The 12,473-nt window shown below is 36.8% G+C and overlaps 1 protein-coding gene across 1 annotated transcript in view; it reads right to left on the reverse strand.

Moving 5' to 3' along the window:
* The window catches only part of NUP133 (nucleoporin 133), an 82,474-nt gene that overhangs the window by 28,659 nt on the left and 41,342 nt on the right, over positions 1-12,473 (reverse strand). The window contains exons 11-14 of the mRNA XM_077149406.1: positions 9,093-9,250; positions 7,153-7,244; positions 2,232-2,395; positions 1,288-1,382 (exon numbers count right to left, since the gene is read on the reverse strand). Coding sequence (XP_077005521.1) covers positions 1,288-1,382; positions 2,232-2,395; positions 7,153-7,244; positions 9,093-9,250 — 509 coding nt within the window. The remainder of the gene's footprint in view (positions 1-1,287; positions 1,383-2,231; positions 2,396-7,152; positions 7,245-9,092; positions 9,251-12,473) is intronic.

The following is a 12,473-nucleotide window of genomic DNA, read 5'->3' on the forward strand; positions in this document are numbered from 1 at the left end:
GGAGGCTCTCAGGTTCTTTTAGCTCAGCTTACAATCTGGCTAAATGCAGTTATATAAATGATCACAGGCGAACCAGAATAAGAACAGCCTAGCTATTCCACAGAATTGTTTTAAGACACCATGATTTGGGGTGGTTTATTACATAGTAATAGTTTGCTGATACTCTTGGCTAATGAAATGATTACGTTAAGAGAAGATTATGTGATTCTCCACACCCTAATTAATCCATAGCTCAACTAAAACACCAAAAAAAGAGAGACTTAATTAACTATTGGAGTTCTCCTGCCAAGATAATAGAAATAGAAAGGAGCCAAACCATGCACTAAAATCAGAGCAGAATGTGGGATTTGGAATAATCAAGTCATTTCTGGAATCATCTGGAGCTGCACTGTCCAATAAGGTAACTACCAACCACAGTGGTTATTAAAATTTAATTAAAATTAAATTGAAAATATTTTGTCCTTCAGCGGCACAAGTTGCATTTCAAGTGTTCCAGAATCACATGTGGCAAGCAGCTACCCTACTAGAAAGAACACATATAATGCATTTCCATCATCCCAGGAAGTTTTAATGGACAGCATTGATCAGTCTCTTTAATATGGAGGCATTACTGATTTAAAAAAAAGGGGAGGGGATTAAATTCATTAATTTGGGTACATTATAGGTCTGGCAATCACTTTTTATAAATCTAACAGGGATGGCTGATTTTATATAAAAGCTCTGTCTAGCAGCAAAAACATTTTCTAATTTACTTGATATAAATGGGGACACCCCTTTAAAAAAGGAAAAAGAACATTTTCAATGAGGATTTGATTCTACAGGCATTTCAGAATTTAAAAATCCATATATAAAAATCTGTTATCACTTAATATGCTTTAGCATCTTTCTACTAATACAAAAGCAATTTGTGAAAACCTAGGTTTTTACATAAAAGTTCTCAGGAAGTCTAAATGAAATCCTGCTTTTACCAGGCCCGATCTCACAAATATAATAGGGTGTTACCAAAGAAAATCTAAAACATTTCTGATAAAATATAAAGTGCTTTTTTTTCTTGTCATCTTATTTTCAGTCTAGCTGTTATACTTGGAATGAAAAGCCTCCAACCAGCCCTGGAATTATTTACTTTTAGATCACCATAGAAATGGGAAACTCTAGTCATGCCCCACCGAACAAAACACCTCAGCATAAGAGAGAAGGGATTTCCCACTGTACAGGAGAGAACTGAATAAAGGCATGTCAAGTCAGATGTCCTTGCCATCCCTGGTTCTAAGCAAGCTGGACTGTTACCTGGTGAATAAACTCCATTAGGAAAGAATGGGCTTTCATCTTATCTTCTAGCTGGTGAAGAATAATCAGTGATGTATTGCTGAACCCAGGTGCTTCTGTTAAAACACATAACAAAACTTCAACACACAATACACATTGGCTTTCTGATAATTATTGCTATTAAGTAAGTTGAGAAAATCTATATGAAAGTAAAAACTTTCAAGACAATTACTAATAACATTAACCAAGAGTTTAAAACATTTAAAGGGAAAGTTTGGGAGACTGATAAAATTCTTTGAATTCACATAAGGTGTTTATTTGAAATACATTATGGTTAGTTTAATCATTTATATCATTCTAAGCTTGGCAGCTAAAAAGAAAGTGTAAGAAAGAAGGTAAGCACTGATGTTTTCCTCATAAATTTCTAACGAGACTTAGCAAACTTGCTAAGAATTACAGTAATCAGGGAGAAAAAAAATGTTTGAGATAGTTAACTTATACCTGGGAGTCCCCAGAGTACCCTGGATGGCTGTAGTGGAAATAAGTATAAAGAGGAAAGTCATTCAGGGCAGGCAGGAAAGCACTGGGCAGAAGGACATAAAATGCTCAATTTTACATATTGAGATTTGGTCACTGCCATTCTTAGTTGGATATATAAATTTCTATTAGTCAAATACAATGATTATACTGAACTTATTCAATTTGGGGACAAAAAAGTGCCAAATGCCTAACTTTGCCACTAATACACTTTTAGAAATAAAATGCCCAGAAAGCTAAGTAGGGTTAATTAATTTGCCTCAGATAGAACAACTAGGATTTGCTCCAATGTTCCTTCAATTGACATACTGACTTAATAAATTGTTTGGAAAACTAAAAAATATACATTAAGAGACACTTTTAATAAAAACCAGATTATTTTTCTCAAAACAGACCAGTTCATAATAATAAAATTAAAGGTTTCTTACCCTCAGGGACAGATTCAGCCCACCGTGGATCTGAGGCTGGATAATCATCAACCAAATCTACGCTGATTTGGGTAACAGCTCTGTCTAGTTGAGAATCAGAATCCAAATCAAGGTGAGAGGAAAACAGCTCATCAACTAACATTTGGGCAGTACCTAAATCTTTTCTGAAATAAAATTGGAAAACAAAACTATTAAGGGAGGCAAAACATTTTCAAAACTCACCATGAAAACAATTATTTTAGGATGGCAGCACAACCTTATGAATACAATTAACATCACTGAAGAATATATATTTTGGAAGTGGTTAAAATGGAAGCTTTTATGTGGTAAGTTTGTGGCCGTGATAAATTTTTTTAAAAAAAGAGAGAGAGAGATGTTTAAGGGTGACTCCGAAGTTTTTGCTGTGAATGACCAAATGAATGGGGATAGAGAAGAAAAATTTTCAGAGAACACCAGCTCAGTTTTGGGTATGTTGCAACTGAGGTGCCTGTGAAATACACAAATGCCTCCATTTATATGTATTGGTCCAGGGCTTGGCAGATCTGGGTTTCTCCTGTAAAGGCAGGAAGGGAGGAGAAAAGGTCATTTGGGGGTAGAAAGAGTGGAATCTGAGAGACAATAGCAAATGAAGACCTCCTTTCAAATAGTTTAGTTATAAACAGGAAAAAAAACCCAGATAAGGTGGTAGCTCAAAGGGGGACATGAAGTCAGAGAATGGTCTGATTTTTTTTTTTTTTAATGACAGGTTAAACATGATCAACTGCTGGTGAGAAAGTGCCAGCAAAAGAAAGATCAAATGATACAGCAAAGAGGGATAACTGAGTTTAGCCTCTAGGAAAGTGTGGCATTCAAAATAAAGATAAGGGATTAGACTTAGATAGAAAGAAAAAGTAGCTGGATTCAAGTAAGTTTACAGGTAGGGAGTACTTAGCTGATGGTTTCTGTGATGCAGGAGGCCAGTTCATCTGCTAAGTGTAAGAGAAAGAGAAATCTGGAGTTTGAAGAGTTTAGAAAAGGGGTGAAATGGTCTACTGGTAGAACAGGAGATAGAACCAACTAAGAGAAACTCAGAACAACTGCCTCTAAGTGCTAAAGATGAGGCTGAAGTTGGAGATCTAGTTATGCTACAGGTTACAAGAATACAAAGTTGACTACGGCAAAGTTCAATCAATAGCTATTCTAATCAATAGAACAGGTTTATGAAAACTCACGAATAAAATAGTTTATTTGAGTTAAATAAAATGAAGACTGAAATAACATAAAAATTAATTTCAAAGAAATCACATCATAAAAATAGTAACACAACAGTAGCAAAAAACTAAACAGATAACACTTTAAAGTGTTACAAGCCAACTTTAACCTCCAGAGAACATTTGGCAATGTATGAAGATAACCTATCGTCACAACTTGGGGGAAAGGGTGCTAATGGCCATCTAGAAGGTAAGGGCCAGGGATATTACTAAACATCCTACAATACACAGGATAGCCCTACAACAAAAATTACCTGTCCCAAATGTCAACAGTGCCAAGGTTAAAATATGCTACTTTAAAGATAAAACAATTTCATTGTGAAGAGTCTCAATTCTTAAGGCTATTTAATGACACTACTCCAGAAATAACTATTTGATAACCTCAGAGAACTTCAACCACACTAAACAGGATGTGTGTAAGAGCAAAACTGTACCAGAGGTCCCAGGATGTTGTGTGTGTGTATGCTGTATGGTGGGTGTCATGTTTCATTCATTTTCCATGTGAGTTTCCCGTTATTGCAGCACCATTTGTTGAATTTCTTGTTTGTTTGTTTTTTGGGAAGAGCATGGGTCAGGAATCAAACCTGGGTCTCCTGCATGGCAGGCTCCCATAACATTGTTTTTAAGGTACTATATTCTTAGACTTAAGATTAGTGGTCCTTTCTCAAGGCTAATAATCTTCCCTGTAAAACATTTAAAATTGACTGATAAGTCACAAATATTCATGAGTTGTAATTGTTATTTATAAATTCTGAGATACTGAGCTGTTTGTTTATAACCTGGTCACTTCTAGAAACTTCGGGTATTTATGTTGCACCTGAGACTCAGAATTAGAGCTATGAAGCTATGAAAGCCAGCAGTACCCCATATAGGAACTGTTTAAAAAGTTGAAAAAGGGATCTGACTTCAAGTAGAGATATGAATGAAGCTGATTTGGATAGGACTAAGGTAAATCAGAACACAGGGTAAAGGATGATATCGTCCATATTTTAAAACTTCAACTTCTGTGTGTGAGACCAAAGGAAGTGATATTTGTTTGGTGCAAAATTTATATTTTGGGTAGTACATTTCCTGATTTAACTTGCATGGTCAGTTTAGTTGAACACTATAAGTACATGGAAACTTGAAGAGGGCACGAGACTTGTTGGTTTGTCCGGGTTAGTATGATGCCCCCAATATATTCCAGAGTAATTTGGGCAGTGAATAAAGAACTGTTTGTAAACTCCCCTTGGGGCATTGGTGAGAAGGAGGAAATATTCAACTTCCCCATTTGGAAAATTTCTGATACTCTCGCAAGGAGTGAAGGCAACCAAATCAATAGGCCGAGCCCTTGATCTTGGGGTTTGCTCCTACGAAACTTCTTCCTGCAAAGGATAGGCTAAGCATACTTAAAATTAGGCCTAAGATTCACCCCCAGAGAACCTCTTTTGTTGCTCAAATGTGGCTTCTTTCTCTAAGTCAACACAGCAATGGAACTCATTGCCCTCCTCCATTACATGGGACATGGCTCCCAGAGGTGTAAATCTCCCTGGCAACATGGAAAGATATCCCGAGATGAGCCTTAACCCAGCATCAAGGGATTGAGATAGCCTTCTTGACCAAAAGGGGGAAGAGAGAAATGAGACAAAATAAAGTTTCAGTGGCCGAGAGATTTCAAACAGAGTTGAGAGGTTATCCTGGAGGTTATTCTTATGCATTATATAGATAACCCTTTTTAGTTTATGGTGTACTGGAAAGGCTAGAGGGAAGTACCTGAAACAGTTGAGCTATGTTCCAGTAACCTTGATTCTTAAAAATGAATGTATAACGATATATATTTTACAATGTGACTGTATGATTGTGGAAACCTTGTGTCTGAGGCTCCTTTTATCTGGGATATGGACAGATGAGTAAAAAATATGGATAAAAAATAAACAAATAATAAGGGGAACAGAGATTAAAATAAATTGGATAGATGGAACTACTAGTGGTCAATGAGAGGGAGGGTTAAGGGGTGTGGTATGTGTGAGTTTTCTTTTTTCTTTTTATTTCTTTTTCTGGAGTTAGGCAAATGCTCTAAAAAATGATACGGTAATGAATACACAAGTATGTGATGATATGTGAGCCACTGGTTGTACACCATGTATGGACTGTTTGTATGTTAAGATTTATCAATAAAAATATTTAAAAAAAAAATTCACTGGTGACTTGCTATGTAATCATTTCAAATTTGAAATGCCACAAATAGGACAGAACTGTATTAAAGGGATAAACTTGTGCGAGATAAAATCATAGTAAATTTTAATCCAAATCTTAGCAGCAAGATTGAAGACCACACACAACAGAATAAGATTAAAAGACTACTAATTAAAAACAAAATACACACCAAAAGAATTTGTCTAATGGTGCCCCCTTCTGGATAAGAAACTAAGTTCTATAGATCATAAAGATGGCATAGAATTTTAAAATTGTAAAAACACTTTAGAGTCTAATTAACTGTCACCCCTTCTGTGAGAGTGAGGCTCTATCCATTTCCACTACGTAAAACTTTAGATATCACCACGGCTGGGCTTATGGGATCATGAGCTGAGAACTGGGAGAAAGAAATGTATGCAGTAAACTCTAAAAAATTTCTTCAAAACAAAGATATGCTAGATAAACTAATGGATCCTTCACCCATTCCAACTTCCACGTTACTCAACACTTTACAAACGAAGAAACAATCCCAGAAAATTTTACCCAATCTGTCCAAAGTCTCAAGCAGTAAATTGGGGGCAGAGTAAGGGTCAGACAACAAATTTCCTGAATATTCATTCAAGTATGAATTTACTACAACTTTCAAGGATGGTACCAGAACACTCACACGATACACAGGATAAACAGAAATGACTGAATTTGCTTTAAAGCCAGAAGAGAGATATTAGGTGAGCATGTCTGACAGACTGATCACAAAAACGGCCATCAATTATTCTTTGTTGCACATGCCCTTTGAGTGCCCTCCACCTGTGGGTTCAACCCTGTGACTTATTTGGCCAATGGTTATTGCAAACATGACACAAGTAGAGACTTGAAAAGTGCCTGTTCTTTTGCTACTTTTGGAATCCAGCAATACTGAAAACAAGTTCAGGGTAGCCTGCATGTTTATGAGACCACATGAAGGAGGGATAGTTGATCAAAGTCCTAGAAATGTGAGAGAGTCCAGCCAAATCTAGCCAGCCTGGCAAGTGACCACAAACAATTAGTGAGCACACCCTAGGCTGCCCACCTGAGCCCAATCCCAAATAAGCAAACTGCAGAATCATGAACAATATTAAATAGCCAATAAGTTTTGTGGAATTTTGAACACAGGAAAATCCAACTAACAGACCAAGTCTTAATTCCTTTATAATGCCAATTAAATTTTGTATATAACTTATTTCCCCCAACACTATGCAAAAAAAGATGCTTTCAAGCTATCTTCATGAACACCATTTTTAATGACTACATTGCCCTAATGTAGTATATATATATTCTCTAATATACTATTAGGTCATATAATTCTTCCTCATCTAGTTGGAACCCTCTTGTGAGTGGCAAATTCAGAATAACAATTTTTTTAAGTGCTAAAAACATTCTCCTCTTGATGGTATCATTCCTTCAATTTTCTCTCATCAGTCAAAAAATATGTAGCATGGCTGTAAAACATGTAATACCTGCAGTATTGAAGAAAAGCAGCTTTTAGCAATTTGGTTTTATCTTCCTGTGCTACAGTTTCATTCTTGGTACTGGTCTCAAAAACCATGCTCTGTAAAATAACATACTATAACTTAGAGGTAAAGGTATCAGAATAGTCTTTATTACTAGAATAAAAATAACACACAACATAGGACAGAAACAACATACACACACAAGTTGTTTCTAATCATACTATCTATAGCAGTGATTTATATATTTAAGATGCTTATTAAAATATGATAAACCACACAAAATGATTAACCTAAGTTCTACAGAAAGGATGCGGATAATTCAGGAATTATACTCTAACATGACTGGAGATTTCATTGGGTTTTATCTTAAGATCAGGCATCCTTTTAACGGCTAATAATCTTCCTTGTAAAATATTTAACATTGACTTATAACTTGCTGCAGTAATTATTGATAATGATGATACAAAATCATTACAATGTATATTACTAAGCATAATTGTTAATTATAAAGTTTAAAGTAATAAAGATTTAGAAAAACCTAAAAGAAATGGAATACTGTAAGATACTTTCAGAATATACAATGATGATTAAAAATGAATCCAAATGAATAAAAATTCTATTGAAACTGAACCAAATCACTTTAATTTTGAATTATAGAAAGTCTATATATTTCATATTGTATAGAAATGGAAATTATCCCTAAAAATATTAATTACTTTTATCTCTTGAAAGAATAAAAATCTTATGGTGCTACTCCAGTTTTCAAAATGACTGAAAAAAGATGGTTTTTAATCCCACTAGTCCTCTCAAATTATATCAAAATAACAGGAACAGCAATATTACCTCCACCAAGACGTCTGTTGATTCTAATAGTCAGAATTGTAACACATGAAGACAGAAATCAAAAGAAGGAATGTCAGTGATAGAGCAGACAGGAGACTACTCAAGGTAAGTGTGCAGTAGAGAAGACGGGTCCTGATGAGAATTTGGAGTATCATGGAAAAGGGAAATTCCAAGACAAGAGAAGTATAGCTGTAAAATTTCTTGAAAGATTTGACTATGGGGAAAACTATACTGAGAGATATTTTACAGAGCTAGTAAAGGGTGTGGGAAGATTAAGACAGATATTAAAGAAAAGAAAGTAAATGTAAAATGAGTCCATTATTAACACCAAGAATCACACAAAGTTGTAAAATAAAAGAAATGCAGCCCTTTGCAAAATGAAAAAGTTAGAATGGGCACAGCCCAAATATATCCCTAAAAGATTGGGAGAAAGATCAAAGGAGAAGGAGGAGTGAGAACAGAGAAGCTATCTGTGTATATCTCATTTATTAAATGAGTATAAATGCTGAAATTAGTATACTGATATTTCTTTTAGTCTTCAGTGTCTTAGAGCACCTAGAAGGAAAACCCTAAAATTGTGGAATTTTAACCTATACCAAACTCTGAAATATGCTCTATAACTACTTGTTATAATGTATTTTGAAATTTATTGCTTTTCTGTATATATTTCAAAATGTATTTTATATTTATTTGTTATGTCACAATGAAAAGAAAGTTAAAAAAATGTAATCCTAATCAGTGCATTATTTGGTTTAACAAATCGTAAGTAATCTTCACAATGTCATTTATAATGAAAAAATTTATATTTGAAAGATGAAGACAGAGGAAGGAGTCTAAGTCACCCCAAATCCTCATCTTTCATAATAGGGAATCAACAGAACCTAAAACTGATGAATAAGGAGACAGCATATTCTTCAGAAATATGGAGAAATGGCTAAAAGTCTTAGAAGTAGTTGCTCCTGGGTAGGAGGACACTGGGAATGAGGGAAATCAAAGAACTGTTTTTATCACAAATCTTCTAAAACTGTTTGACTTTTAAAATTAAACATTTAAAATACTCATATAAAAGTTAAAATGAAAAAAATCTTATGGAACCACATTACCTCACTGCTTGGTCCAGCAACTGAAGAAGCAAGGGAATCTTCAAGGTCTTCTGCTAATATGGAAGCACTTTCCTTCAATATAATAGACACTAATCCACTGTTTCTAGAAAACACAATAGGAACACCACCACAGGAACCAGCTCCCAAAATGCTATCTCCTAAATAAAAGAAAAACACAAATATACATAACAAAAAATTGCTTCCCCAAATGGACTCCCCGAAGCAGAAAATCATCTTGATAATATATAAAGAACATTTTTTTTCTTTACAATATTACTCCTCTTGTGAATGAAGTTTTTAAATCCCAGAATCAAATGTAAAGAATCTGTTGTCAAATTAGGGTCTACAGTTAACAGTAATATTGTAATATGTTTCCACTCAATGTAAAAAAGGCAATATGCCAAAACTAAATGTCAACAAGCGGGGAGGGGGGTGTGAATATGGGGAGGGGCATGGGGTTCTTTGCAGACAAAAAAGAAAAGTTCTCATATAGATTGTAATGGTGAAGGCACAGCTATGAGATTATACCAAGAACACTGACTTTTTACTTTGGTTGGATTGTATGATGTGTGAATAAAGCTTTAAAAAAGAACACAGAGATACAAGTATTGGAGAAAATGTGGAGAAAGATATGAACCTATTCATTGTTGGTAGGGAAGTGGAACGGTGCAGCCCCTCTGGAGGGCAGTGTGGTGTTTCCACTGGAGGCCAGGGTTGGGGCTGCCATATGATTCTGCAACCCCTGTGCTAGGTATATAGTTGGAGGAACGGAAGAGTAGGAACACAAAATGGACATTTGCACACTAGTATTGCCGGTGGCAGTGTTCATAACTTGCAATGAATGGAGGTGGTCTAAGGGTGCATTGACTGAGGAATGGAAGGGATAACTGTGGTATAAACATACAACAGACTACCGAGCAGCTGCAAGGAATGAAGTTGTGAGGCATGCAACTAAGTGACTGAAGCTTGGGGACAGTTTGTTGAATGAAATGTCAGAAACAAGAAGATAAATATTATCATGCCTCACTCATACGGACTAACTATAAACTTGGAAAATTGAAGTAAAGAACATGGGTTATCAGGTTGGAGCCTACTGTAAAGATTCCTAGATTGTAAGCTCTTAAAGCAGTTACATTTATTTCGGAGTTGTAACTGTTATTTCTAAATTCTGAGGTGTGGGGCTATTTGTGTATGACCTGGCCGTTCCCTGGAACTTTGGGTATTATGTGATACCTGAGACTCAGAGTTAAGAACTCTGAAGCCATGAAAGTCAGCATTACCCCACAAGTTTAAAAAGCTGAAAAAGTGACCAGGTTTCGACTAGAGATATGAATGAAACTGATATGGATAGGACTAAGGTAAATCTATTTTAAAACTTCCACTTCTATTTGAGGCCAAAGGAAGGGATGTTTATTTGGGCACAAAATTTATATTTTTGTTAACACATTATCTAATTTAGCTTGTATGATCAGTTTATTAAAACACCATAATTAAAAGGAATCTTGAATAGAAAGTGAGATCCCATGGGTTAGCGTGATGCCCTGATACATCCAAGACTAACCTGGGCAGAGAATAAAAATGTATTTGCAAAGTCCCGTTGGGGTCTTGGGGAGAAAGGAGGAAATATTCAACCTTTCTATCTGGGGAATTCCTGATAGTCTCACTTTTTCAGCTTTTTAAACATTTGGGATAATGCTGACTTCCCATGGCTTCAGAGTTCTTAATTCTGAGTCTCAGGTATCACACAAATACCCAAAGTTCCAGGGAACAGCCAGGTCAACCAATTAGATAAGATGAGCCCTTGATCTTGGGGCTTGCCCCTATGAAACTTATTCCTGCAAAGGAAAAATTAAGCCTACTTATGATTATGCTTAAGAGTCACCCCCAGTGAACCTCTTTTGGCACTCAGATGTGGCCTAATTCAACTCGGCAAGTGAACTCATGGACCTCCAGCTTCTGTTGAACATGACTCTCAGGCACAAATCTCCCTGGCAACAAAGGATATGACTCCTGGGGATGAGCCAGGAACTGGCATCACGTGACTGAGAAAGCCTCTTGACCAAAAGGGAAAGAGAGAAATGAGACAAAATAAAGCTTCAGTGACTGAGTGATTTAAAATAGAGTTGAGAGGTTATCCCGGAGTTTATTCTTATGTATTATATAGATAACCCATTTTAGTTTAGATATCAGAGAAGCTAAAGAGAAGTATCTGAAACTGTTGGAACTGTATTCCAGTAGCCTTGATTCTTGAAGACGATTGTGTAATTGGCTTTTACAATGTGACAATGTGTGCCAGTTTTTTTGTACCAGGAAAAGTCAAGTTCTTTAATCCTCATTCAATACTACTGGTTATTTTGATTATTTCCATGGAGATGTGACCCACCCAATTGTGGGTGGTGACTTCTGATTACATGGTTTCCATAGAAGATGCATCTCTACAGATTAAAGGTGAGGCTGCTTACTGGAGCCCTTTAAGAGGAAACCATTTTGGAAAAAGCTCGGAGCCAACAGTGCTGACAGAGCCCACACAGTCAGAGACCTGTGGAGATGAAAACACCTCTGGGGAAGCAGTTGAAGAAGTCTGGAGAAAAAGCTAGCAGACATCACCAGGTGCCTTTCCAGTTAAGAAAGAATCCCCAAACGTTATCAGCAGTCTTGAGCCCAGGTATCTTTCCCTGGATGCCTTAATAATGTGGACACATTCATGGCCTTAGAACAGTAAACTTGCCACTTAATAAATTACCTTTTTGAAAACTATTCTGGGCTTCCAGGTCAAGATGGCGGCTTAACAACATGCATGTTTTAGTTTGTCCTCCAGAACAACTACTAAATAACCAGAAACAGTACAGAACAGCTCCTGGGGCCACGTCAGTGACCAGCCACACAGCATACCCCAGTCTGGACCAGCTGGACCAGCTGCGAGCATCCCCCAGACCGTGAGTTCCCAAAGCTGCAGCGGCCAGCGGCCCCTCCCCAACAGGCCGCTTCCCAGAGGGGAAAGGAAAGGACTTCACCAGCATCAGGGACTGGACACAATCAAACACCAATTGTGGAACTAATTAACAAATTCTGACTACTAAAAATAGGCCCCCAGCTTAGGTGAACCTGATCAAAGTGGAGGTTGCTCATTTTTGCCCCAGCGCCAAGGGGGCAGGACTGACAGAAAAAGGGGGAAAAAAAAAAGAAGAAAACACAGGTTTTTGTGGCTGTGTATCTACAAAGGCTTGACTGCCTCTGGATACAGCAGCAGGACTTTTCAAGCTGCAACTGCCCCAGGCATAGGCAGAAGTGAGCTCTTTTGGGGGCTTGTCTGGAGCCTGTGCCTTCCCCAGGGGAGGGGTGAAGCCCAACTCAGGTGGAATCCCTCCATCAAGGAATTCA

This window comes from Tamandua tetradactyla, chromosome 2 (assembly GCF_023851605.1).
Source record: "Tamandua tetradactyla isolate mTamTet1 chromosome 2, mTamTet1.pri, whole genome shotgun sequence".
NCBI lineage: Eukaryota > Metazoa > Chordata > Mammalia > Pilosa > Myrmecophagidae > Tamandua > Tamandua tetradactyla.